The sequence below is a fragment of the Mastomys coucha genome, unplaced genomic scaffold, assembly GCF_008632895.1.
Source record: "Mastomys coucha isolate ucsf_1 unplaced genomic scaffold, UCSF_Mcou_1 pScaffold20, whole genome shotgun sequence".
NCBI classification, from domain to species: Eukaryota; Metazoa; Chordata; class Mammalia; order Rodentia; family Muridae; genus Mastomys; species Mastomys coucha.
The window spans coordinates 53,582,647-53,609,177 of NW_022196903.1; the positions used below are offsets into that span (position 1 = coordinate 53,582,647).

General features: G+C 40.5%; 1 protein-coding gene across 2 annotated transcripts; it reads left to right on the plus strand.

Moving 5' to 3' along the window:
• The first annotated feature begins 339 nt into the window (after window positions 1–339).
• Window positions 340–25,060, plus strand: Ppm1k (protein phosphatase, Mg2+/Mn2+ dependent 1K). 2 transcript variants are annotated; one of them, XM_031382029.1, is made up of 8 exons: window positions 340–481; window positions 605–2,234; window positions 9,649–10,166; window positions 12,181–12,281; window positions 19,060–19,225; window positions 19,726–19,870; window positions 20,748–20,882; window positions 23,203–25,060. In XM_031382029.1, exons 3-8 carry the CDS (start codon window positions 9,727–9,729, stop codon window positions 23,332–23,334), a joined length of 1,119 nt encoding a protein of 372 aa, XP_031237889.1. In that variant the 5' UTR covers window positions 340–481; window positions 605–2,234; window positions 9,649–9,726; the 3' UTR covers window positions 23,335–25,060. The 2 variants fall into 2 exon arrangements, with proteins under 2 accessions (XP_031237889.1, XP_031237888.1); XM_031382028.1 differs by lacking the exon at window positions 605–2,234 and having other exon boundaries at window positions 340–566.
• Window positions 25,061–26,531: the final 1,471 nt, after the last annotated feature.

Here is a 26,531-nt window from a genome sequence, read left to right on the forward strand (position 1 = left end):
TACAAGAGCTATACAAAAGCAAAGTGTAGCTGCCCTGTTCTCGATTTCTTGGGTCACAACCAAGTAACTTCGGCAGAAACGAAACTCCCTCCTCCTATGGCTGGTGAAAAGCAAGCTCCCGGTGCCTGATTCGAGGCCGCCACATCGGGAGGGCGGGGCGCCAACGTCGAACAGCTACTGGCTCAATTTGACGTCGCTCTACAGCGCTAAATTGGCAATCTGAGAGGTCAAATTGCCAGTGCAGGAGGCTCGTTCCTATCTAGATCTGTAATTGGCTCAGATTGAGGGCGGGCAAGGAGTCCTGCAGAGCACCAACTGGCTAGTGTTGCTGTCAGTCATCGGAAACATAGTCCTCCAGTTCTCCATTTGGCCAGCTGCGGTTGATCTTTTTTTTTTTTTTTTTTTCCCCGAGAATTTCCAGGAGTGGAGGAGACTGTGGCTTCCCTAATTGCTTGCTCTGGAGATCAGGATCAACAGAGAAGTCAGTCTAATTTATCATCCAAGAAAGCCTTCCCTTCCTTCCATTAGCCAATTAAGAAATTTACAGACACATTAGCCATCACGAGGTAAGAGCCTAAAGAGTTCAAATCGCTTATTCTCCTAGGTTGTTGACGAGACATTGGAGGTCCCCGGAGGTCTCCCGGAAGGCGAAAGAGAAATATGAAATGAGTTCCTGCAGCTTGCTCTGTCTGAGACCGAGTCTTACGCGCATCACTCTGGGTTCGATGTGCTCCCTTTTTTGGAGGTGGAGAACAGCTGCTCTTGCTTAGGCCCACGGTGGCTGTGCCCGAGCATCCGGCTCCCCCAATGCAGCCCTGGTTGGCCTTGAACTTGACCTCGGGCTGGAAGTGAGCGCCAGGGAAGCGGGGATAGTAAGATGGGCGGGGTCCCAGGGAGAGAATGGGAAAGCAGCAAGCGAAGACAACCGAAGCCGCCCTGATTCCCTGCCGCGAGACCCCTTGGTGCGCTCCAGCCCGCGAGAGCAGGCGTAGCCTCCTCCGGACTTGTTTCCCGACCTGAGGACTCAGGATGCCAGGAGATTTCCTAGGCTGCCCGGGCTGTCCAGCTTCGCTCAAGGCCAGCAAGCCAGCCCAGGATCCTATCGACCCCGAGCTTATAAAGAGACTTCTGTAGAGAAGGATTGCCGAGCCCTGGTGACTCGGGTCTGAGAGCTTGTGTTTTGCTTTGCAAGGAGAGCACTGTATCTTAGGGGCATGTGGCTCGTGGTGCAGGTTTTCGCTGACGCTTTCTGTAGATGAGAGAATTTACCCGGAGGAGACAAAGATTGAGGCTCTGAGTAGAAATAGCTAGGAAATTTCGAGTCTCAAAAGCCCGACTGGTGTTTTCGTTGTAGGAGCTGCAGGAATAGAAACTGCAAAGTCCCCAACCCCTATGTGCTTGCCAACCCGGTAAAGCAGATATAGCCTCAGCTGGACCTGTACCCTGGTGAGAAAACCTGGGTGGGGATAGATAGCTTGAGATCGAGATCTTCAGGGCTTCACCGAAGGGGACTGTGTTGCCCTTCTAGTGTGTGTTGGAGCTTGTGGAAATTGGAAACCAGCTCACTACTGTATGACAAATGTCATTAAATAGGAAGCTTTGGATAATAGGTTCTTGTTTATAATTGTTTTTCTTGCAATCTGAGTCTCTTTTTCCTTGTCTACATTAACCCACCCCTTCACAGAGTTGAGTAATACTTTTCAGTACTGTATTCTCAGTTCACCTATCAAAACAGACTCTCATATACAACCGAAGGGAGTTATTGACTGTTTTGTTGTTTTCTTTTCTCCAGTAAACTAATACATTTTCCTTCCTTCTAAAAGGAGATAAAGGCATCAAGAGTGCCGATTTCCTACAATTCATTTTAGAGGTTTTCAGATGATTTTAGTTGTTTTTGGGGGTGCACTGGGTTTTTGGTGGTGATGGTGGTAAAGAAATTTGGAGTTTAAGAATGTTAAAAATCGGGCCAGTGACGCCGCTTGACCAGTAAAGGTGCCTGCCTGCTGCCAAGCCTGCCACTTGACCTCTGCCTGTTTGCACTGGCCTGCACACCACCCCACTCCCCACAAACATACATACGTACAATACATATCAGACATTATCTTGTGTTTCCATTATGGGAAAATACCAAAGTGCCACTTTATAGTTACCTCACCAGCTTCCCAGAGGGAAGAAAATCTACTGATTGACAGAACCCCCAGCTAGTTAATCCTGCCGGATTCTTGTGTAAAGAGGTAAGAATAAACTTCACCTTTGAATTGTTTTTGACATTCAAATTCCAGTGCCAAAACCTGCTATTGAGATAGTGACTCCTTTTTCCAAAAATGAAATTGAAAAGCACAGGAGTTAAACTGCCGAGCAAGTATAACAGCCGAGAAATATGAAAAGTAAAGTTGGTGCTGTAGTCTTGTATCTGTGTGTGTGGGGTCCTTGTGCCATGAAATCAAATGGTGATTTGCAAACTTTACAAGGCAGATGCGTTGATGTTTTTGTTAGTGTTGAGACTGGGTGTTAAATCGTCCAGACTGGCCATTAACTCCTGATCCTCCGGCCTCCATTTCCTAAGTGCTGAGAATCTGGGGATGGGCCACCCCACAAAGCTCCTTTCTGGATGTCTGAGATTGCTGTTCTGAAAAAGTGGGTTTCACAGTAATGTCTTAAAGACAATCAGTAGTGACAACCTCACAGCTTGTTTAACTTTTTGGGTTGAAATTCCTGCTAGATAAAATTACTTATATGGCGATTATAACATTCTAACATTGCAATTTTATTTCCTTCTTCATTTCTTTCCTGTCAGTTTTAAAGTATCAGGTTGAGGAGGAAGATGGGGAGAAAGGCTTAGTCACACAAATCATGTAGAAATGGTGGGAAAGGCATATTTTCAGACATTTATAATAGAGAACATAAGCTAGAATGCATTTTTTAAAGATTTATTTATTTTGTGTATGCGAGTACAAGATTGCTTTCTTCAGACATACCAGAATCGGCATCGGGTCCCACTACAGATGGTTGTGAGCCACCTTGTGGTTGCTAGGAATTGAACTCAGGACCTCTGAAAGAGCAGTCAGTGCTCTTAACCACTGAGCCAGCCCCTAGACTGCATTTTTAATTTTGGACATGCACGCACATAATTTTAAAGACTGATGTGGTTAAGTTGTGATACATTTTATTTTGGTTAAGAAGTAAAAAAGAATTTGAAGTACTTAGTTCTGGCAAAATTACCTTTTTTCCTTTTATATACAATTACCAATATATTTTAGAGTGGTTATGTTGTATATCTAGGATTCCAAGCAAATTATTCATCTTTATTTTCTTCCATGGCATAGTTTAAAGTTTACTTATTGTTTGTGTATATGCTTCGCATTCCTTTAGGTTCTCTGGGATATTTTGTGTAGTATCAGGAATGATGGATGCTTTCACTTTGAAAGCCTACATATAATTGCTTAAATGGTTTACTAACATTAGTTAGCTTAGATTTCTAATCCACAGAGTGGCATTTCTGATTAGAAACACCTTGTTAAATAGCTGCTTCTTAGTGGAGAAACTGATAAGTTTATCCTAGCTCAGGTTCACTGAACTGATAAACCGAGAGACTGCTTAGGCTCCCGTCAGGTTGTCCTCCGCTCTGTTTAAAGGCACGAGTTCTGATGTTGTTCTAAGTATGCTCTTTCACACTTCCACTCTGCCCCTGTCATCTGCTGTTTAGTTCAGGGTTATTTTTGCTGGCATTCTGAGATCTCTCAGGCTGATGGTGGTTTGTTTTGTTTCCCTAACTTGAAGCAGGGGAAATCTTAGTGTACAGACCTTTGTTTGGCTTGGGGTGAGGATGCTTCTCTCTCTCTCTCTCTCTCTCTCTCTCTCTCTCTCTCTCTCTCTCTCTCTCTCTCTCTCTCTCTCTCCCTTCGATGTTTTGGTCTTTCTTTGTGGGGCAGGTTAGATTTTGAATTGAGGATTTTCTACCACTAAGCTACAACCCTGGGTTGTGCACAGGTTTAATTGAAAGTCCTCATGTAGCTTGGGGACACAAGTTGCCTTTGAATAGTTTTCTCGGGGCTCTGAAAGGGATCGTTGTGGGGTAGTTGTGGTGTGGCTGCAAAGGACAGGGAATCACTTAAATCTCCTTGCGTAGATGGTCCTGACCTAGTTCTGTAGCATTGAGAAGCCAGCTGTATAGCTGCTCACACTGCCAGCAAAGTGCTCTCCAGCAGGTGTTTCTCGGTAACTGCCCTGCTGCCGACTTTCTAAAGTCAGTGTGAATAATATAAAGGAAGGTCAAGTTGATGACAAATGTTATAGGCCCAAAGAGACTCTCCACTTTTACCTTATCTTACCATAACATGTCTTGTGGATATCTGTTCTCTGCTGAGACTGCAGTTGTGTTTGTCATTTAATTGTTATTTATTTTTTAGCATTGGAAAGAAACATAAAAGGAGGGCAAGAGTAACTTAGAAGACTTGTAAAATTTGAAACATTTGTCTTCTATTCTGTATCTCTGAAATGGGTCCATGCCTGCAAAGTAACAGGGCATTTGGTGCACATACTTTCAGACTGAAGCCAGAGAGGGTGCTTTGGTAATCTCTGTTTTCTTTCGACTTGCTTTGAACTGCTGTATCAGTTACCTCCGTCAGTAACTATTATGTGCTACATTATATTAGTTTGAAATTTCTCATTGCTGTCACCTATATCTCACATACTTTTATTGAAGGCTGTACCTTGGGGTAATGTTATTTAAAAAAAAAAAGTTTGTTTAGGACCAGTGAGAGATGGCTCAGTGGATGAAGGTGCTTGCTGCCACGACTAGTGTTCTGTCCTTGAGTTCTATCCCTGGAACCAACATGGCAGAAAGAGAGAGCCAGCTCCTTTAAGTAGTTTTGTGACTTCCACATGTACATCAAGGCACCACCTCCCCATAATATAAATAAATAAATCAATAGGTGTGAAAAATAAATAAAAATAAAGTGTTAAAGTGACTTTCGTTCATGTAACTCTGGGTCTTCAAGGACATGGCGCTGGCAGGTGTTGTGGTGAGCACTTTATGGCAGATGGCACTGAGAAAACAGGAAGACACACAGAAGGGAACATGGACTCCCCTAGCCAGGGAGCCGGAGACCAAATTCTGGGGCCAGTGGAGCCCAGGCTTCCAAATAATTTGTTCTAGTGAGAACTAATCAGTCCCAGAAGTACTACTTGAATTTTCTGTGATCCCAGTGTGAATCTGAAGGTCTGTAAGTATCCTGGAGAATCACTGGTGTGCATCTTCATTCAAAGGCTTAAGAAGCTGGAATCTCATGTTCACTGGATCAGCGCCAAAAATACCAGCTCATAGAGAAGTTAGCTTGCCCTGTGGGAGCTTCCCCTTTCTGTTTGTTGTCCCATGGTGTCATCCATATTTAGTATGACTCTTTTGCACTCTGTTGATCACTAACTCATATCCCATGGATTCTAAAAACACCCTCACGGATAGATACAACATAGTGTGTACTGCCCATTTTCTGTATCTCTCAAAATTTGGCCAAAAATATTTTTATATTGTTTCTAAGAACTTCATATGGGCAGTGGTGGCGCACGCCTTTAATCCCAGCACTTGGGAGGCAGAGGTAGGCAGATTTCTGAGTTTGAGGCCAGCCTGGGCTACAGGACAGCCAGGGCTAAACAGAGAAACCCTGTCTCTTGAAAAAAAAAAAGAATTTCATTTCATACTGCCCCAACCTCACTTTTCTTCCTAACTCCTCTAAAATATACTCCCCAATCCCAATTCCCCTCAACTTTCTATCTTTTTTATTCCCCCTTGACTGCTGTTTCCAATTTATACTGGACATCTATTTGTGAGTGTGGAACTATCCAGACAGCATAGACAACCTACCAGGGGCTGCATCCATAAAGAAAAACTGACTCTTCCTCTCCATCAGCTGTACATAGCACCTCAGCAGTGAGTTGGAGAGCATCCATGAGTCCATCCCTTTTCATCCTTGAATGTTGACTTGGTTGGTCTTATGTAGGCAACCACAGCTGCTCTGAGTTTCCTACTGCACTAATGGTGTCAAGTTTAGAAGACACTGTTTCCCACCACCCCTCCTCAGTTGATGGGTCTTAGCATCTTTCTGATCCATTTTCTTAGATCAATGATTCTCAACCTTCCTAATGCAGCGACCCTTTAATACTGTTCCTCATGTTGTGGTGACCCCTATCATAAAATTGTTTTCTGTTGCTACTTGATAACGGTAATTTTGCTGTTATGAATCATAAATGTAAATACCTGTGTTTTCCAACAGTTTTAGGCCACCCCCGATGAAAGGAGCGCCGAACCCCCCAAAGCAGTTACGACCCACAGCTCCTGTAGCTGGCTCCTGACCCTTGAGAGGAGAGGTGTAGTGTAATGTTCCACTTTTGTCTTGAGTACTCTACAAATAAGTATTCACTTCCCTTGGATGGGTTGTGAACTTCTGCATAAGAAACAGTCCAAACACAAAGATGCACACCTCCAGTGAGCTCTGAGAGCTGCACTAAGCTGTGATGTAGAGATAGGAATTTACAAAGCATTTCTCTATGAACAAGCTGCACAGTGGTTTCAGTAGTGGGGTCTTCTCATATAGTTCTGGTGGACAACTGAGAGCAGTGACGTTAGCCTGCATTGTTTAAGGTGTTTCTGGGACACCCCTGACCAATAGCTAGGAAAGATATTCCAGAACTGGGCTTTTTATTTGGCTACCCATGGCTTCCTGAGGGAGCATCATCCTTCTCTCTCCCTCCTCTCCCTCTTCCTCTCCTTGAGCCACACAGAGGATATTATATGTGTATGTATATGTAGTAGGAAGTTTACATGGCTTTTTCAAACATCCTTAGTGTTAGTTATCCCTCTTCCTACCCACCCCCATTCTCATCACAATTTCTAAGGGAATTATTTGGTATTGTATTCTTTGTTTGAATGTTTTACTTACTAAATAGGATAATGGCCCTTCCCACCCCTACCTAAGCTGAATTTCCAAAAGTTCACCTGAAAGTTACTGTTTGAAATTTGTAATGCATTCCTGCATATATGGACTCCAATTGCCTGGTGCTCTCAGGCACACTTTCTCTCTTTCTCCCTCCCTCTCTCTCTTCCTCCATCTCCTCCTTTTTGTCTCTGTCTGTCTCCTTCTCTCTCTCTCTCTCTCTCTCTCTCTCTCTCTCTCTCTCTCTCTCTCTCTCTCTCTCTCTCTCTCTCTCTCTCTGCGTGTGTGTGTGTGTGTGTGTGTGTGTGTGTGTATTTTGGAGAGGTTGATTGATACAGTCATACTCCAGGCCCTGAAGAGATAGGATCTTTACAATTCATTTTTATTATGAAATAATTTTGATTGTTTGAAACAGTGTTTTGATGTGTTTTCTAGACTCATGTAAAATGGCTGAAAATGATTCTTCTTTCTTCATTGTCCTCAGTAGCTAGGTCTACAAGCACAAGGCACTACAGATACAATTCTGACGTATATAGTTTAGAGTAATATAATACCTATATATCTTCTTTCAGCATTGTCAAATCTTAGCCTCAGGAGTGAATTTTTCATTTGTGAAGTAACAGAACAAGCTGCTGTAGAGAAGAGCCTCTGCCCAGCACTTGGTGTGTCTGTTAAAGCGTCGGAAATCCAGCCCTAACTACAGCGATATTAGAACTCCCTGAGAATTTCTCTTAATGCCAAGAAAGGCTTAGGATTGGGTTTAAGCAGAAATGCAGAATTAACAATGGTTTCAAGAAACACAGTCTTAACCTTAGTGTCGTTGCATGGACCATTAATTTTACAGCACTCAGGAGGCACAGGAAGGTGGATCTCTAGGAGTTCAAGGCCAGCCTGGTCTACATAATGAGTTCCAGCCCAGACAGGGACACAAAGTGAGATCCTCTTTAGAAGAAGAAAAGGAGGAAGTGGAGTCATCATTGTCTTGTATGTTGGTGAGCTGCTGGCTTTAGAGCAAAGGAGGGTTCCACTGTTATTGTAAATGTATAGATCACTTGCTCACAGTTTGGGCTGCTTGTCATTAACTGTGCCTAGTTCCTCACTTGCCCCTTCATGAGCACTTACCATAAAGCTCCATTGGAACTGGCTTATTTTGCTAGAACCAACTGGCATTGGCCATACTAACGTAAAAAGCAAAATTTAGTAGTTAACAGATCGTAAAAGTCAGATCTGACATTTATATCACACCCCCTCTCCAATGCACAGGGGCCATCCCTGAGGAGGAAGTGGAAAGACTGTATGAGCCAGAAGTCACTGGTGAGGGTGAGGGACCAGAGTGAAATTGGGACTTCTGGATATGACAGGCCTGCTGAACTAAGAAGCACAGAGCAGCTGTGGATGCCTGCACCAAAGCCAATCAGCATTTTAGTGGGTAGTGGGGAGGGTGCATGAGTACCCACCCCTAACTAAGGAGCTATGGACAGTAGATGGCCTCTAGGGGAGGGAGAGTCAGTTTAAGCGTGTGGCTCCTGGTAGTTAACTGTTCACCAGTCAATGATCCCATACCCAGGAGTACTTGGGCAGCTCAAACTGGAGTTGATGAGTTACTTTTTTTTAAAGGGAGAGGATAGGAAGTAGGGATGTCTCTTGGAGGAGTTGGTGGGAAAAGTTAGGGTGAATCTGACAAAAATACACTGTATGAAATTCTTAATAAAAATATTTAAGGCAAAAAGGAAACTCTGATCCAAAATTGTGTATTCATTAAAGCTTTGCTGCTCTTGGAGTACAGATTACAAATATTATTGCAAAAATCACTACAAATATTCTATTAGCCAGCTTTTTTCTTATTCCCGTCCTTAGGAGAGGTTGCTATTGTTATCATTTACATTATCTATTCTCCAGAACAACTGAGTATGTGAAGAAAGGATATTTACTTACAAAGTGTGGCCCAATGACCAGCATTTTCATGATCACAGCTGATTAGGAGTGTACAGTGTGGCCTTACTTCATACTAGCTGAATCAAAACGTTCATTTTAACCATGTCCCAAAACAATAACAGGTTAATCGGAGAGGCGTGTATTGTTTGTATGTGTGTATTGTCAAATGTTTATAGAATTCAAACACTGTAAGGGGGGTAAGTAAATTTTTGATGCAGTGTTCTTTTTATTATTTATTTATTTATTATTTATTTATTTTTGGTTTTTTTCAAGACAGGGTTTCTCTGTATAGCACTGGCTGTCCTGGACTCACTCTGTTTGCCAGGCTGGCCTTGAATCAGAAATCCACCTTCCTCTGCCTCCTAAGTGCTGGAATTAAAGGCATGTGCCACCACCACGCAGCTTTTTAAAATTTTTTTAAATGTAAGATTTATTTATTTAATGTATATGAGTATACTGTTGCTGTCTTCAGACACACCAGAAGAGGCATTGGATCCCATTACAAATGGTTGTGAGCCACCATGTGGTTGCTAGGAATTGAACTCAGAACCTCTGGAAGAGCAGTCAGTGCTCTTAACCACTGAGCAGTTCAGTGTTCTCAAGAATAGGATAAAGAGTAACTAATGTGTGCACGTGCGCAAACACACATACACACACACACACAAAAACACACATACACACACGATGTCAGACTCTTTATGGCTTTTGTCTCCGGTGGCTGGTGATGTATTGGCAGTATTCTGAATTACTGACTGCTATTCTGTCTTTCTCTCATCTGTAGGTGCATCATTTTTCTTCACAGAATTCTGTTTCTGCTCTATTTGTCTTTCCCTGTAACTGGGGCATTCGGAGTTGCATTATGTTATCAGCGGCCTTCATTACTTTGGTGAGAAGTGGTGGGAATCAGGTAAAGAAGAGAGTGTTTTTAAGCTCCGTCCTCCTGCAGGACCACAGGCAGGCGACTCCTGCCTGCTACTGCTCCATTTCAGAACCCAGATGTTCTCGGTTTGATCCAGATGGAAGTGGGCAGCCAGCCACTTGGGACAATTTTGGGATCTGGGATAATCGCATTGATGAGCCAATTCTGCTGCCACCTAGCATCAAGTATGGCAAGCCAATTCCCAAAATTAGCCTGGAGAACGTGGGCTGTGCCTCCCTCATTGGCAAACGGAAAGAAAACGAAGATCGATTTGGGTTCGCGCAGTTGACAGAAGAGGTGCTATACTTCGCAGTCTATGATGGACATGGGGGCCCTGCAGCTGCTGACTTCTGTCACACACACATGGAGAAATGTGTTATGTATGTATAATCCCCTTGACTTTGAATTTCCTCTAGGCTTTCTGTTGAAATGTTCTCCCTTTGGCTGAAATATCCACTATGGGCCAAATTACTTGAGTGACCACATGCCACTTCATCAGTGAACGGTGGTCAATGTAGAATTTAGAACTGGTGATTATCTCCATTTCAGAAATGGGTTTCAGAATCTACAGCCCTAGATTTATATCCACTTCAAGTAAAGTGGATATAAAAGCAGGGGTCACCACCAGTATTTTCCTATATCATTCTCCACCTTACCTTTTGAGATAGAGTCTCTTTCTCTACCTGGAGCTCGGTGTTTGGCTAGACCATGCACCTACCCCAGGGTTCTATATAAAGACACACATTGCCTTTATATGGAAGCTAGGGATGTGAATACAGGTCCTCACGTTAGTACAACAAACATTTTACCCATAGAGCTATCCCCCTGGTTCTGAAGAAGAGTTTAATCAGAACAGGTAGGTTTACTTAATGTCTTAGTTACTTTTTGGTAAAGGGACATGGTGAGAACTCTTTTATAACTCTCTTATAAAAGAGAGTTTATTGGAGGCTTGCTTACAGTTTCAAAGGGGAGTCCATGACCGTAGTGGGGAATATGGTAAAAGGCAGGCAAGCATGGTGTTGGAGCAATACATAATGTCATTATATCCTTATCCACAAACAGTAAGCAGAGAGGAGAGAGAGGGAGGAAGGGAGAAGAGGAGGGAAAGGAAGACAGAGAGGGAGAGAGAGGGAGAGAAAGAGAGAGAGAGAGAGACAGAGAGAGAGAGACATAGAGAGACAGACAGACAGAGAGAGAGAGAGAGAGAGAAGAGCAAGAGCACCTGCTGACAATGGTGTGGGTTTTTGAAACATCAAAGCTCACCTAGTGCTATACCTCCTCCAACAAGGCCACACCTAATCCTTTCCAAACAGTTCCACCAACTTGAGACCAAGCATTCAACTATATGAGTCTGTTAGAGCTAGTCTCACTCAAACCACCATATTTACCCTATTTTTGATAATCACACTGTTGCTAGAATTAGAGAAAGGACACAATGTGGCAGTTATGGTCATGGACTGTTTTTTTTTTGTTTGTTTGTTTGTCTTTGTTTTTGTTTTTAACCTTCCTTTGTATTGTTAAAGGTAGTTTGTCAGTTGATTTTTTTTTACATGATTTACCTCATTCGATGGACAGACTCCATGATTTAAGTCCATATGAAGGACCTCATAACCCATCAGGTTTGCAGTACTGAGAATTCTTCAAGAGCAGGGACTTCAGTGTTGTGAGATGGCTCAGAGGACACGGTGCCTACTGCCAAGCCCGAGTCCAAGCTTGACTTGACTCACACCGGAAGAAGAGAACCACCTGCCAAAAATTGTCCTCTAGCCTCCACACACCTGCCATACAGCATGAGAGTGTACAAAATAAAAATGTAATCAAAACTTTACAAAAAGAGGAGGGACTTGGAGTTCATTGTTTTCCAACAAACTTACTTATTTTGCATGTAACGCAAAGCCCCTTACCACTTCACTGTGTCTTCAGACAGCCTTGTTTGTTTTTGTTTTTTTTAAGATGCAGTCACATAAATCCCAGGATGGGCTAGACCCGATTGTAACAAACAAGGATGACCTTGAACTCCTGATCCTCCTGCCTTCACCTCCTAAGTCTGCCTTGTAGGCAGACCACCACACCACTTCCCCAGATGTATATTCTCATGCCTTTAAAAGCCTCAGGTTTGATACTGTTCAGTTAGTCCTAGCATGCAGGAAGTCCTGATCTCCAGCGCCATATACTCAGAGCATAGAGGCCTGATCCTCAGCCCAAGTGTGTCACAGTTGGTCATATGTAGTACCTTCGAGGATCAATCAATGGTCTTTAATCCTTGGATCTTCAGCAAAAGCACCCAAGAGGAAAGTCACGAGGTCTGTTGTGTTATGTGACTGCTGCAAGGTTGACTGGTGGAAACAGAAACCTACCGCAAAATGATCACAGCTTTCTTTCCTCTCCACAAAGGGATTTGCTTCCTCGGGAGAAAGACTTGGAAACTGTCCTGACTTTGGCCTTTCTAGAAATAGATAAAGCATTTTCAAGTTATGCCCACCTGTCTGCTGATGGTAAGTGAGCCATGGCATTCCTCGGAGCTTTGAGGATTGGCGGGTGAAGAGAAAACACTGTAGGCTGTTAGTGGCGTGAGTTTTAATGCGTGTTTATTTGTGGGGAGTTTGTGTAGAAATAATTTTACATGAAGAATCATTTTAAATACTGTTTAGAATCTGAACTTAATAATAATAATAATAATGTGTCTCACATTTATGTTAAGTAAAAACCTTCTAAGAGGGGAAGCTCCAAAATGGTTCTATTACTGAATTTTAATTTTTAAAAGATTTTGAAATGTTTCAGTCTATTTGATTTGTAATATTATGGACAAGATGTCCATACTAAAGAATCCCATCCCCCACCACCTTACCAACAATGGAAATACTACAGGACAATTACATCTGATAGATTGATAATCGCTCAGCATTACTATAAGAAATAGGGGCTCAATGAGATGATGGTTCTGGGTAAAGGTGCTGCCACCAAGCCTCACCACCTGAATTCTATTCCCAGGACTAACATGGTTAATGGAGAGAAACATTTCCATATGTTGGCTTCCAACCTTCACACATGTGCTGTGGCATGTCCACATACACTTAATGCAGATACATGCATGCACACACAAAATAAGTAAATTGGGAGGAAAAGAGATACTAGCAATAGGTCCTAAGTATGATAGAAAATGACTAACTGGCATCCATTTGTCTTCTGTTTTTCAGTCTTGCAGCTTTCCTGTAGTAACTAGTGATATCTTCGTTTTCGTTAGGTATAAGGAAGGATGTGGCAGGTGGATATAAAAATGTTTTAAACCTGTTTATAGGGTTTGAATATGAGTGTTCTAGTTTTGACTAAGTTTATCAAAAGAATTTCAGGAAAATATATCCAGTATTTTTTAGTTAGCTTACCAAGAATGTATTTTTACTAATGTTAACTTTGAAAGCTACTGCAGCCGCCATCCAATGTACGCCTCCTAATTGACTGGAAATGGAGTTGTGTGGGAATGATAATCTTAGCTCTGTCTTTTCCTTTAATAGGAAAAGTGCACCACAAAAACTCCATTTCAGTTGGATGGAAATTTTCTCCATTTCAAACACAAGTTGTTCCAACTCAAAGACAAACAATGATTCGTTCAGATTAGGACCTCGTTCATTTGCACATTTAATAACAAGAGAGGGCAAAGGGTGACCCTGGGATCACCATTTAAACATCACACATCCACTCCCTTATCTCTTCAACCCAGGGCCTTGAGACGTGCTGGCCCAGCAAGCTCTCTACCACTGAGCTTCACGTCCACCCCCTTTCTGCTCACTGAGACCTTACTTACCATTACACTCCCTTGGGACACCTTATAACCCATGCTTTCACCATTTGTCTAGAGATAAAGTTTTCACTTGGTAGATTATTTGAAACTATTTTGTCTTTTTCTTCTTTTGACACCTGGAGTTCCCCTCTGCTTCTTTAAGAGAGGAGTTAACAGAGGGTGACATTTATGCTTAAAATTTAGCTTTTGTTCTAACACATGAAGAAAAAGTGAAACACGTTCTCAAAGTTTTACTTCTGGGGGATGGAGAGTGGGGCAAGGTTCAGTAAGCAGCCCAGGCTGGTTTGAAACTAATGGCTATGTAAACCCAGCTGGCCTCAAACTCACAGAGAAAGCGCACACGGTTACATCTAGTGTTTTCATAACAACAGTGGTTATGATGTGTTCTTATCCACTACTAGGTTGGTTGTGAGTTTGGCTGCATCATCACTACAATATTTATGGACTATAGTGTCAGTATTATGCCCCGGCTGTTCTACAAACAGCTGTATTTACAGCCCGTGGATTGTAGAACACAGTGTTCAAGAACATCTGCATATGGCCAACACCAAAATTTATTAACCCTACATATGTACAAACAAGCTTTATAAAAATTGATCTAAATCAATGTTGGTGATTAAAACCATCAATACCAGACTTGGTGTCAAATTTTAAAACATTTATTTATAATCATTATAATTCAGGAGGTTTGATCTCATAATATTTAACATGTATATCTTAAAGAGACTCTAGATGACTCACATAATCAAATAGTTAAAGAAGTAAAATATCATTTATTTCTAATAATAAAATTAAGTTAGATTGCTTAATTTAGTTCCTCTGTCATCCTTTGGGGTAATCTCAGAACTTCGTGAAGATGTCTTAAAATGTATTCTGCTTCTTAATGATCATTTGCTTCAAAGCATAAAAGAACAAGATAGGGCAGTGTATGGTATGCTGTGTTTAAAAAGTACTACAACAGTTCTGTTATGCACTGTGTGCATATTTGTGCTTTTTAAAAAATCAGAGTTTGGGACTATTTTAAAGATGTATTTGTACAGATCTTCCAGGTGGCAAAATCTGCCTATTGGATCAGGGAACTATTTATCAAACATATTAAAATTACTGAAGACAGAATACTGTTTGCTGGCTTTTCAGGGTGTGAGTAAAAGAAAATTAGTTCTATCTCTTATGGTTTCAAAGTTATTCAAATTAAAGAAATTTAAATTTTTAACTAAAATATTGAAGCTCTATCAATCTTTTAAAAGTAGATAATATTCTTTTAGCATGTGTGTACATATGTGCAAGTGTTTGCGTGTGAGGGTGGGTGGGTAGGGAGTGTTCAGAGCCACAGCTAGCTAGTAAACATTCTATAGGACCACAGTTACCCTCTCTACTTACGATCTTTTCTCATTTCTTTACATCTGCCTTACTTTCACTTCTGTTAAGCCCTTCCTGTAAGATCAGGGAAGTATGGATTATTTTTTAAAGGAACTCATGCATGCAGTCTAGACAATTGTTCTACCACTGAGCTAGATCTCCAACCTTTTTGGCATCACCTTCAAAAATTTTAAATTCCATTTATGTCATGTATTATTCACATATGATGAAGCCAACCGATTAGTTAAAATATACCATCACTTTATATTTTACAAAGAGCCACTTAAAACAAAGTGGGTGGTAGAAAACACAGATCGTAATGCGATCTACACTGTAACTACTGGAAGTGTGCTGTACTTCTGCATGGGAAGCGATAGCACTCCTCAGGATGACAGATCGGGGGACCTAGCAGCGCAGGCTCAGAGTGAGAGCTATTGATGGGCACCACCGTGAGCTTCAAATTCTGTGTTCATTGCATGTGGTTTTTTGTAGGGAACTAAAGTTCAAGATAACAAGAGCTATAAAGGCAAATTTGCTTTCTGTGCTGGGATTGAGCCCAGGGCTATGGGCATGCTAGGCAACTACTTTGCCATTGAGCTGTACCTGAAGCTCTGCACAGTATTTTTGAATAACCCCTCTTATGTTAGAGGTCACTAGATGTGAACAGCTTTGAACTGTTGCTCTTATTGTGTTGTTAACTGCTTTGGGTCGTTAATTCCCTTGTGGTGTTCATGAATCATACATGTCAAGAACACCCATTTCTAATAAATAGTTCAGCAATATTGGTTGATATGGATTATTATTTGCATTCTTTAATAATCACTGGGGGTGATGTTAGATTTTCTCTTTCTGTTGCTGTTCAAGTTGTGATTATTTTTCTTCCGTTCTATTGTCCTGCAACACTGGGGAAAGACAGAGAAAGAGCAGCAGAAATAGTCGTTTATGATTACATACACATGTAAATATGTGTTATCAGTCGAGATCTACACTGCCTTCATGTAAACATCAAATTTAAGTTATCCAACGAGAAAAAGTTATCCCTGCTAAATTCTTGTCATTCTATGAACACATATGCTATGAACAAATGTCTTATGTTCTGTTTCTGGGATAGGATCTTCTTTGATTGCTTCTCCGTGTCTATTGAAACCCCAGTCAGCTAATATATACTATAGTTCACATACACTCTCTAAGTATTACTTATCAAATGTAAATTACTTTGTTTAGGGGATAGTTCTAATATTGATACAATCCAGATTTATAATATGTTTTTTTCTGTCTCAAAAATACTGATTTTCCTGGATAAGATTAGCTATTAAGTGCTTGTGTGTGTGTGTATGTGTGTGCACTTATGCAAGATGCATGTTAGTATTACCACTGGTCTCTTCTGATGCAGATGCATATGTACATACTTTTTTTTCTATCTTGGAATGACCAATAACCATTAACTTTAAGCTACTAAGTTTTGAACTCATTGATTGGCAGCTCCTGGAATATTATATGACTTGTTAGTGAAATTTTCACCAATAGAAACCCTTCCCCTTATTTTTCAGCTCTTTCTCTGCTCCCCCTTGTGTTGCAGGTTTGTTATGTTTGAGCATAATTTCTGGGTGAAACTCCTGTTTGCCTCTGTGCGCGTTGTTTGTGGCAGAGAACTGTGCCTGCTCAGCAGCTCTAGACCTGGAGCCTGTGGACGCTCTATGCTGGGCTTCAGTGGAAAAGAGATCTGCTTAATTTTGTCTCAGGTGAAGGAGTCCAGCAGTTCCTAGTCTGAACTACTGGAAAGGTCCCTCATCCTCCTTGTCCCATTAGTTGAGATGGCTTGCAGATGAAATTATCCAGTGAGTGTCAAAGCTAAGTGACAGAAGTCTTAGTTTTATACGTTTGTCGTTAGGAGGGAAGTGAGAATTTTTACGTCTAAGTTAAATGAAAAGAAGCACTGATTCACTACGTATTTATAGTCTTCCATGCATCACAAGCCAGAATCAATGCTTAGTTTTAACTTTCCCCGTATATCCTCAGATTTTGAAACTGTGAAGGTGAGTTGAGAGAGAACTGGGAACTACAACCCAAACTGAAACTGTGTTTATAAAGTGTTAGTTCTTTTGTCGTCCTCAATTAAAGACCACTTCATGTTGCTGATAGCTAACATGAAGAATACAGAATCCCCTGGACATCTAATAAATGCCTGTGTTCTCTTTTCTGCCTTTTAAAATAATTTGGAAATAAAATAGTTGATTGGCCTGCTAAGATTCCATCGTGGTGTAGCCTTTTGACTAATCTCAAGTTGAAAGCTAGAACACTTATAATATTAAGCATCACTAATGTTTTAGTTAAAACATTTTATGTCATGCTCTGCCAATCTTAGCGGTGCTGTGATAACCTTGCTTTGACCTTGCAAGATCAAGAGATAAATGGGAGGAATTAGTCCAACTGTACATGCTGTGTTTCAGTAGAGCAAACTTAGCATGACTACAAGAGATCGAGTATACTTTATTCATGCTTTCCCTTTTTATTTTTCTGATTAAAGCAGGCATTTTAATATAATTACTGGAAAAAATGTACTCATTTCTTTCTAAAATGCACTATTGGTAGATTTTTTTAAAAGTTGTCTTTTAAAGAAAATCTTGGAAAGACTTGATTGTTAAATAAATTAATTAAAGTTTTCTAAAATCACCTAGTAGAGTAAAAGTCATCTTTGCATGATCAGGAGGCTTTCTCTACAAATATTACATAGAGCTACAGTCAAGTGATTGGATAGGGAATTTTTAATATAAAATTTAAAAATTAATCAAATTTTAAAAATTGACAATGTGCCAGGCAGTGGTGGCACACGCCTTTAATCCCGGCACTTGGGAGGCAGAGGCAGGCGTATTTCTGAGTTTGAGGCCAGCTTGGTCTACAGAGTGAGTTCCAGGACTGCCAGAGCTATGTAGAGAAACTCTGTCTCAAAAAAAAAAAATGACAATGTTTTAAAGAATTAACAATGTTATTAGAGATAATTCCTACTTTATGTAAGTTATTTCTCAATTTCTCCCACTTTGCTCTTTGGTTCATAGTTTCACAGTACTCCCACTTTCTGCAAGGCTCAATGCACCTTAAATAGTTTTAATAAGTGGTGAATGATATAGAACAGATGATGTTAGACTCAATCAAAGAAAGATACCCAAATGCATTTGCTTGGTTAGAAGAGAGAGTAGCGACCTCAAGCCTAGTAACATTGGACTTTACTTGATGTCAGAGAAACTACACATGGCTGACAGGGTCGAGTCCAGGCAAGGTGCATAAGTTGCAGCTGGCTCTGCTTGTCTGCTTTTGGCTGCAGGTTCTCTGACTGGATACTTTGGGGGCTAATAGTGCTAACTATACCATGTTTATAAGGAATTGAAATGAATTTCATTGTCTACTACTCAGATCTATTCATCTAAGGGTGGCTGTAACTTTTCTTCAGGTGTAGAACAAACAAAGCAAAAAAGGATATGGGTCTGTAATTGGTGCAAGCTTGTATGAGTGTGTGTGTGAGAGGGAGAGAGTGGGAGGGGAGAAGGAGAGAGAGAGAGAATTGGCATGCCTCTAGAGAGAAGAATGTACACAATAGTACTTGAAGAACAAATGGGTTGTACTTTGCATTTCTCTCTTCACCTATTAACTGGTAGTACTTTGACTGGATGAGAGTAAGGAATAGAAGAGAAGAACCCAGATCTGATTATAGAAAAGGCAATTCACCTAATGGGCCCAGCAGATCTGTCATCCTGTCATAACAGCCAGACTAGTGACAATGTCATGTTTTAATCTGATGCCTGGCACATTAAGGCATCGTAATTACTAGTTTTCATCAGCTCTGCTTTTTACACACAGACCATTTGTAGACACTGACGCTTTGCACACCAAATTAGTTTACCAACCATTTTGTTTGCATGGAGCCTTGTTACAGAGTAAAATAATCGCTTCTCTGCATGGCATTACTTACATGGTTTGCATTTCATTTGCATAGCTCTTGTTTGAATTAGAATGGTTCCTCCCAGCCTTAAGTTATCATGCTTCTGTTTTATTTTGTAATGAAGACTCCATATCTGAACATTTTTATCACTAACTGATACTCTGTTTTATATTTGTAGCAAGCCTCCTGACCTCTGGAACTACTGCCACAGTAGCCCTGTTGAGAGATGGTGTTGAACTGGTGGTAGCCAGTGTTGGAGACAGCCGGGCTCTTTTATGTAGAAAAGGAAAACCCATGAAGCTGACCACTGACCATACTCCCGAAAGAAAAGATGAAAAAGAAAGGTACTATCACCATGCCTTGTTCTGGGGTGATAGCTATAGTTGCCCTAGGAACAGTGTTCTGGTTTCCTCTCTGGGCTGATGTAAAGCACCAGGGCCTCTTGCAAGCAGGTGCACAGCCACTACCACTACGCAGTGCAGATTTTCTTGTTTTGGTTGTTTTGGGCTTGTTGAGTCTGGATCTCGCACAGCCTAGTCTAGCTTTACATCTGTACCCTGCTTCCTTGGCCTCTCACATGCTGGGGTTATCAGGTTGTGTACACCATACATGGCTTAAATTTTTCATTTATATCTTATTGTGGAATTAAGTTTTGGCATTTAACATGGGCTGGCCTTTAACTCGAAATCCTTCTCGGCCTTCCCAAGTTCCTAGATTATAGGTATGTTTTGAAACACTAGGCTCTAAATTTCCATTTGTAAAATTGGTATTTAAACCAGTACCATAGTTTCTTGCACATTATATCGTTTAGTTATTACTAGTAATTTTACTTTTTCTTAACTAGGATCAAGAAATGCGGTGGGTTTGTAGCTTGGAATAGTTTGGGACAGCCCCATGTAAACGGCAGACTTGCGATGACAAGGAGTATCGGAGATTTGGATCTTAAGGCCAGTGGTGTAATAGCAGAACCTGAGACAACAAGGATTAAGGTAACAAGGAATCAGAAACATTGAGTCATGCACGGAGAATTTCTAAGGGCTTGTCTCACACTGCTGGCTGTTATAGAAGATTACCTGAAGGAAAGATGTTTTTAAAGGGGTATTAGTTTGTGAAGAAACTTAAAATAAGATGCTTACTTCTGGCCTGATGAGGGTGAAATCTTGGCTTCTGTCTTCCTCTAGTCGAGGGCCTCTGTTGCCTTTCCTTTCCCAAAGCCTGCTGTTCAGATTCATTATCCCTGCCCGGAAATCATCCTCAGCTTTCCTTCTCCACTGAGCTCAATCGCCAGCCACTTCTATTTGTACAGTCCAGCACCTGTTACTCTAAACTGGTCATGGCATGATACATGTCCCACTCCTTCCTGCTCTAGAGCTCCTGATTCAGCACAGTATGAAGTGGACTTTACAAATGACAGGGCATGAATGCTCATAGGTTAAGGAAGGATGTCCACATAAGGAAGATAGCTCACATTTATTTTATGAAACAAATACATAAGATTAACTGTGTGACAGCCTCTGTTCAAAAGAGATATAAAAGCAATCCTCATTTTACAATGAAATAAATTGAAACAATATGAAGACCTAAAGCATATCGAGTACTTTCCGACCCCCCCCCCAAACCCCTGTCAAATACATAATGAGACAGCCAATTGATCCAGCATTCGGCTGTCTGTCTGGCTCTTTCTTGATATTGCTAGGTAAATGTTTGGTTTATCCTGAGTGGTGTTGATTCTTAGGTACATATTCAGTTTGCCAATGAACCCTGACACAGATGAGCACGCTGCAGAATAGATACAATTTCCAAGTTATTGAGTCATTCGGAGGGACCGTCTTGTTTGTAGTCACATTTGTTTGCTTCTGGTTGCAGCTCTACCATGCTGACGACAGCTTCCTGGTCCTCACCACAGATGGGATTAACTTCATGGTGAATAGTCAAGAGATCTGTGACTTTGTCAACCAGTGCCATGATCCTAAAGAAGCAGCTCACGCCGTGACTGAGCAGGTGACATAGCAGAGCTCCTCAGAGAGAAGATGATTAGGGACAGCACCAGCAAACGCTGTTGTAGCTGGAGTGTTACAGTGAATTTGGTTCTTGATTGCGTAATAGTTCTCATGAGCAAATGCTTACAATTCATACATCAAGGAAATGTGAAGTGTACTTTCTAACTTGGAACACATCTTGAAAGAGAGTAACAGCAATAATTATAACAGTAATAAAGTAATATTTTACTCACATATGTTAACATAAAGCAGCATCACTGTGACCCTCTGAGGTCAAGCTTTTCACAAAAGGGGAAAACAGACGGACCAGGCCACATGACAAAACTGAGCCTCAAGCCTAGTCAAGCCAAGGATCCTGAATCCAAATATTTGACCTGGAACTGCACGGCTCCAAGTAAATAACCAGTGTGAGCAATGAAAGCATAGTCAACTTTTGCCTACTAAGTGGGTGATAAAAGGGACCAATAAAAATACAGGAAGGCAAATGAATGGAATTTCCTCTCAGTCAGAGCTAAAACTTGAAAATGGATAATAACCAGAAAAGAACATGTAAAAGTTACTTCTAGTCTGTCCTGATAGATTGTGGTTTTAAGTCACTTACTGTTATAACTCAACACCTATGTTACATTTCCACTATTTACATTTTGAATTGAGAGATTCAATTTGGCCCGGACTTTTAAGTACTAATATTTGTGATTAATACGTAAGACCTTTCTTTAACTTTTATTTATTTGTGTGTGTGTGTGTGTGTGTGTGTTTGTGCACAGATACGTGGTGCATGCCATGGAGGTCAGAGGGCAACATGTAGGAATTCTCTCCTTCCACCACATGGTCCAAGGCTTTGAGCTCAGGTATTCCAGCTTGATGGATAGCCTGACGGACAGCCTGAGGGACAGCCTGATGGCAGGTGCCTTTACCCACTGAGCCATCTCATCAGTCCTTCTTAGTTTAAATTCTGAGAAACAGCATTGCCAGGGGTAGCACATGGCTGTAGTCCCAGCTACTCTGGAGTCTGAGACAGGAGGATTCCTTGAGCACAGGAGTTCCTATTAGTCTGAGTAGCAGTGAGAATTCATGTTTTCTCCTTCCTCGATTTAAAAAAAAAAAGAAGAAGAAGAGAGGAGAAGAGAAAAGAATAAATGGTAAACAGCCTCTTCAAATAACCCCTTAAAAATACTTGCTAATCTACAGTTTGGACTGTGGGTGTGGATGTGGGCTTTGTTATATGTGTAGTTCTGTTTCTCCAAATTTGGAAAAGTTTCTGGCTAATTTGAGAAGTGAGAATAAGTTTCTTTTGCCGTAACTGGGAGCTGAACGTAGGACCTCTTGAATGCTGGTGAACACTCTACTAGTAAGGGAGTCCCAAAGCCCTGAGAAAAAGAGAGATTTTTACTTGTTTAGCTTTGCATTTTTATTGTTAGTGGAATTAACTTTTAGCATGGGGTTTTTCATAGTTTGTATTTCTTGTTTTTCTTCTCTTCTTATTTTATCTCCATTTTAAATGGTTATTTTAACAACTGTATATTAATTATAAAGATACTCGACACATTTTAAACAAAGGATTTTTTCCCTTACAGTTGGTTCGTAAGCTTTGAAGCTTTTCATGCCAGCCGTCTTTATCAAAGCTTTCCTTTGCAGTTTTGGCCCCAGGCTGTAAAATCTTTTGGTTTGTTTGATGCTAACTGGAACCCTAAGCAAGCCCAAACAGTACTGACCAGCACTCATCTATTTGAACTGGTCCCTAAAAGTGATTTATAATCCTGCTGCAGGCGATTTAGTTTATGTCCGCTTATCCATCAAAGAAGGAACATTAAAAATATTTGTGTTATGACCTCGTACATACCCATTTCTGAGACTTTAAATTTTAAGGTAGCATATAAAGTGGAAAGTAAGTTTCTAGCTGCGTTTTCATATAAAGATGTTATATTTTGTTCCTTTTTATCTCTCACCCAATCTCATTTCTTGGGCTACACTCCCACAAACAGTTTTGTTGGTAAAAATGAACACTTATCAAGGCTTGACCATGATTGGGACCAAGCTAAGGGCTTTGCCTGTGTCCTCTTTCGGAGCAGAGGTAATTTCTATTGCCAAGATTGCTACAATGGAGGATAGGATATATAGTTGGGCCATCTGTAATTCATTTGCACTTAATAACCATGTGGCCCATGGATACAGGGTGAAAGCATTCCAAACCTTGTTAGGTAATTACATTTGTATTGTAAAGTGTGTGTAGAACCAGCTGGCCTTCCGGAGAAAGGAGGCGTGTGTTTGCACAAGGTCCCTTGACTCCAACGCTTGTCTCTTCTTCCCCACACCTGCAGGCAATACAGTACGGTACTGAAGACAACAGCACTGCAGTCGTGGTGCCTTTTGGTGCCTGGGGAAAATACAAGAACTCTGAAATTACCTTCTCGTTCAGCAGAAGCTTTGCCTCCAGTGGGCGATGGGCCTGATCGCCATCTCGGTGTTCCTATGCAGCAGCAGTGTGTCAGTGTGCTTATCGAGAAACTGGTAACACGCAGAAGGCCACCTGTACCCGTGTGTCATTGTGACCTGATAGATCCCAACGGAGTATAAGCTTACCAGCCACATACCCAGTAGTATTTTCATAAATCCTCATCATCATTATGGTCAACTGCACATGCTCAGTGTAAGCACCATGGCGCGGCTGGGAAGCCGTTGTGCGTCTCTGAGTTGAGTGGGAGAAGAAGCGGTTTCGGTCCATTTGATAAGTGATAAATCTGTGTGTTTCCTTTGGAAGGCTAGAGATTGAATCCCAGGCTTTCTAAGTTTTTAAGACTAAGAGGCAGATCTAGTTTCTTTTTAGTAAGTTTGTTCTTTATTCAGTCGGACAGGTTTTGTTTTGGTTTTGTTTTGTTTTTTTCTGAATTTTGATAGCTAGTCGATGTGTTATTTGCAAGTGTTTCTTTTTCCCTTCTCTGTTGAAAGCAGGCCCTCACTGGTTGACCTTGAATTGAACTCTTGGGTTCATATGGTCTTCCTACTTCAGCTTCCTGAGTACCTTTTAATTTTTTAGTTTTTAGTGCAGAAGCATAGATATTTTTTTTCCAAAAAGAGTGAGAAAATATACCCAGCAGATGGGGGAATTCCAAGGGAGACACACAAGAGTTGTTTTTTAATAAATGTACCAAGAAGTGATAATAAAACCTAGGTTCTCTGTTACTGAATAGTGTACTCTGGATCACTTACTAGTAAATTTAACCCTGCAAGAGACATGTCTAAAGTATATACATATTTATAAATAGCTCTCTGGTGTATTTTAAATATTTTTAGCCCTTTCTAATCCATTTCTATTTTTATGGAGTTAAATATGCTATATAGTTGTAACTGTTCCTTAATCTCCAGAGAACGTACAGACTCTTTGGTCAAAATATGAAAAGTGAAACACTGACAGTGTCAATCTTGTGTAAGTTTGTTGCTGTGTGTTTTGTGTATAGTATGTTTCTATCACTCTCTGTGCACACAGTAAGCAAAATTGGGTCCTTTGTTAGTAAAGATAATATTACAATGACTTATACTGCTATAGACATAGTTTGGGGGGGTTATGTCTCAAATTTTCTCATTTCTAAGATTCATGGGAAAAAAAATAAACCTTTTAAAAAGGATATTCAAACATGTCAGCTTGCTATGTAAATTAGGGGTGTAAAACCTCACCCCTTTTTACCTGCATGTAAAATTTCTGTCAAAACTGTGAATCCCTGAATGTGTGTTTGGAATTAATCTATATTTTCACAGGGTAATGTAAATTTAGTATATATGCAGTGAGTGTATATATGTATATTTTGAAGTAATATAAAATTAAAGGGAACAATCTTGTGGAGCACTTATCAGCTAGCTGTAAATTATTGATATATTTATCTCTAAGGACACGAAGCACATTGAGTGTCAGATTCCCTGTAGTAAAGAATCAGTGGTTATTGGTAGTTAACCACTATTGATTAAAGATAAATATGGAGGCCAGGTTTGCTGGCTTGTACCTATAATCTCAGGACTTAAGAAGGAGACAAGAGAATCAGGATGGTAACTTTGAGATTAGCCTGAGCTACAGAGAAATTTCCAGGGTAGCCTGAGCTGCAGCTTGTCTCCCAAAACAAAATATCAGCAACAAATGGCTATGAGACATTTTATTATGTGTGATTTATGTGGATAACCAAAGAACAGGGGCAGACGTATTGTGTGGTAATTCAAATATAAAATTGTGGAATATGAGAAGAACAGGAAATGTTAAAAGTGACTTAGAATTTTGTGGCAGAAACAAAAGAAAAATAATGAAATATACATACCTTCAAGTCTGAAATATTCTCTTTCTTTAACTTTTGTTTAAAATATTTAGTAGAAATAAAGAATAAAATTTCAATAAAGAATTTAAGGTCTTTTCATGGATGTTAGTTGAAAGAAACAACATTTTTCGGTCATGTTAGCTTACATGTGCAGTTCCAACATCTGGGTAGGCTGAGGCACAGTAATCCTGAATAGCAAGACCCCATGTCAAGGGACAAAATAAGAGTATGGAGAACTTGTAAACTAATGTGCACAGCAAAATTCTCAAGCATAACAATGACAATGTGGTGTGTATGCTTCGTTTCTGTTTTGTGTTCTTCACATTGCCCTTCCCCCTCCTCCCCCTTTTACTTTGAAACTAGGACTGAGAGTGAACTTGTGGTGTTCAGAGGTTTGAGGGCCATTCATAGATGAAGGTGAGTTCCAGACCTGACAAGGAAGAATCTGTAGATGACTGCCTTGGGCACATCTGAGCCTGTTTCATCTGGAAAAGGTTTTTGATGGTGGTGGTGAAGTTAGGTGTTCGTGTGTGTGTGTGTGTGTGTGTGTGTGTGTGTGTGTTTAGACAGATTTGTCTTCAACCTCCTGAGTGCTGAGATTATAGGCGTGTGCTCTCATGCCTGATTTTACCAAATCAGTCATCCTTGATTAAGCATCCAAAGTACTGGTCTCCACGGGGGGGACTGCATCCTTTCCTGTGGGCTTCTTCCTGTGGGCTTAACACATTCGTTGAGATCAAATCTGAATAAAACTATATGTTAATTTAAAAAAATACATGTCACTTTATTTTCTAAGCCTTAGTATTAAAATACAATTTAAAGAGTATATTATAATCCTTACTGAAAAGTATACATGTGTGCCTCTGTTTATTAGAAATGCTACAATAGTGGAAAATAAGGGACTGCTCTTACATACTTACTTAGTATCAATTTAGCTGGGGGGCGGGGGTCACCATGTGGCTATAAATGATATAATACAGAAAGTGTATTGTATTTATGTGTGCCTCTCATTGACATACAGTGTGTAGAAAATCTGTGTTGCCATCAGTTATTTGGTGAAATGTTATTAAGAAGTATTGTGATAGTTTATAATCATAATTCTTAAGTATTTTATCAATTCAAAAGTAAATGTTGTCCTGCTTCCTGTCAGCTGTTCATTTGTTAGGAGGCTTTGTGTCTTTTAGCTGCTTCAAATCTGGGCTTCTTTTCCCCATCTGGGGTCAAAGAATCCCTTGGGAGGACTCAGCTTTGCTTCTGTATGTTATATGATACAAACTTTCTCATATTATGACATTTAATAATTTTTATTTTGAAGAGATAGTAGCATATAAATCTAAAATACAGAAATT

Excerpts from the sequence above, each read along its gene's own strand:
- Ppm1k (XM_031382028.1), top strand. The coding sequence starts at position 9,727 with ATGTTATCAGCGGCCTTCATTACTTTGGTGAGAAGTGGTGGGAATCAG. Across the intron at positions 19,226-19,725 it reads AGAAAAGATGAAAAAGAAAG|GATCAAGAAATGCGGTGGGT; the intron begins GTACTATCACCA and ends TTTCTTAACTAG. Across the intron at positions 19,871-20,747 it reads CTGAGACAACAAGGATTAAG|CTCTACCATGCTGACGACAG; the intron begins GTAACAAGGAAT and ends TTCTGGTTGCAG.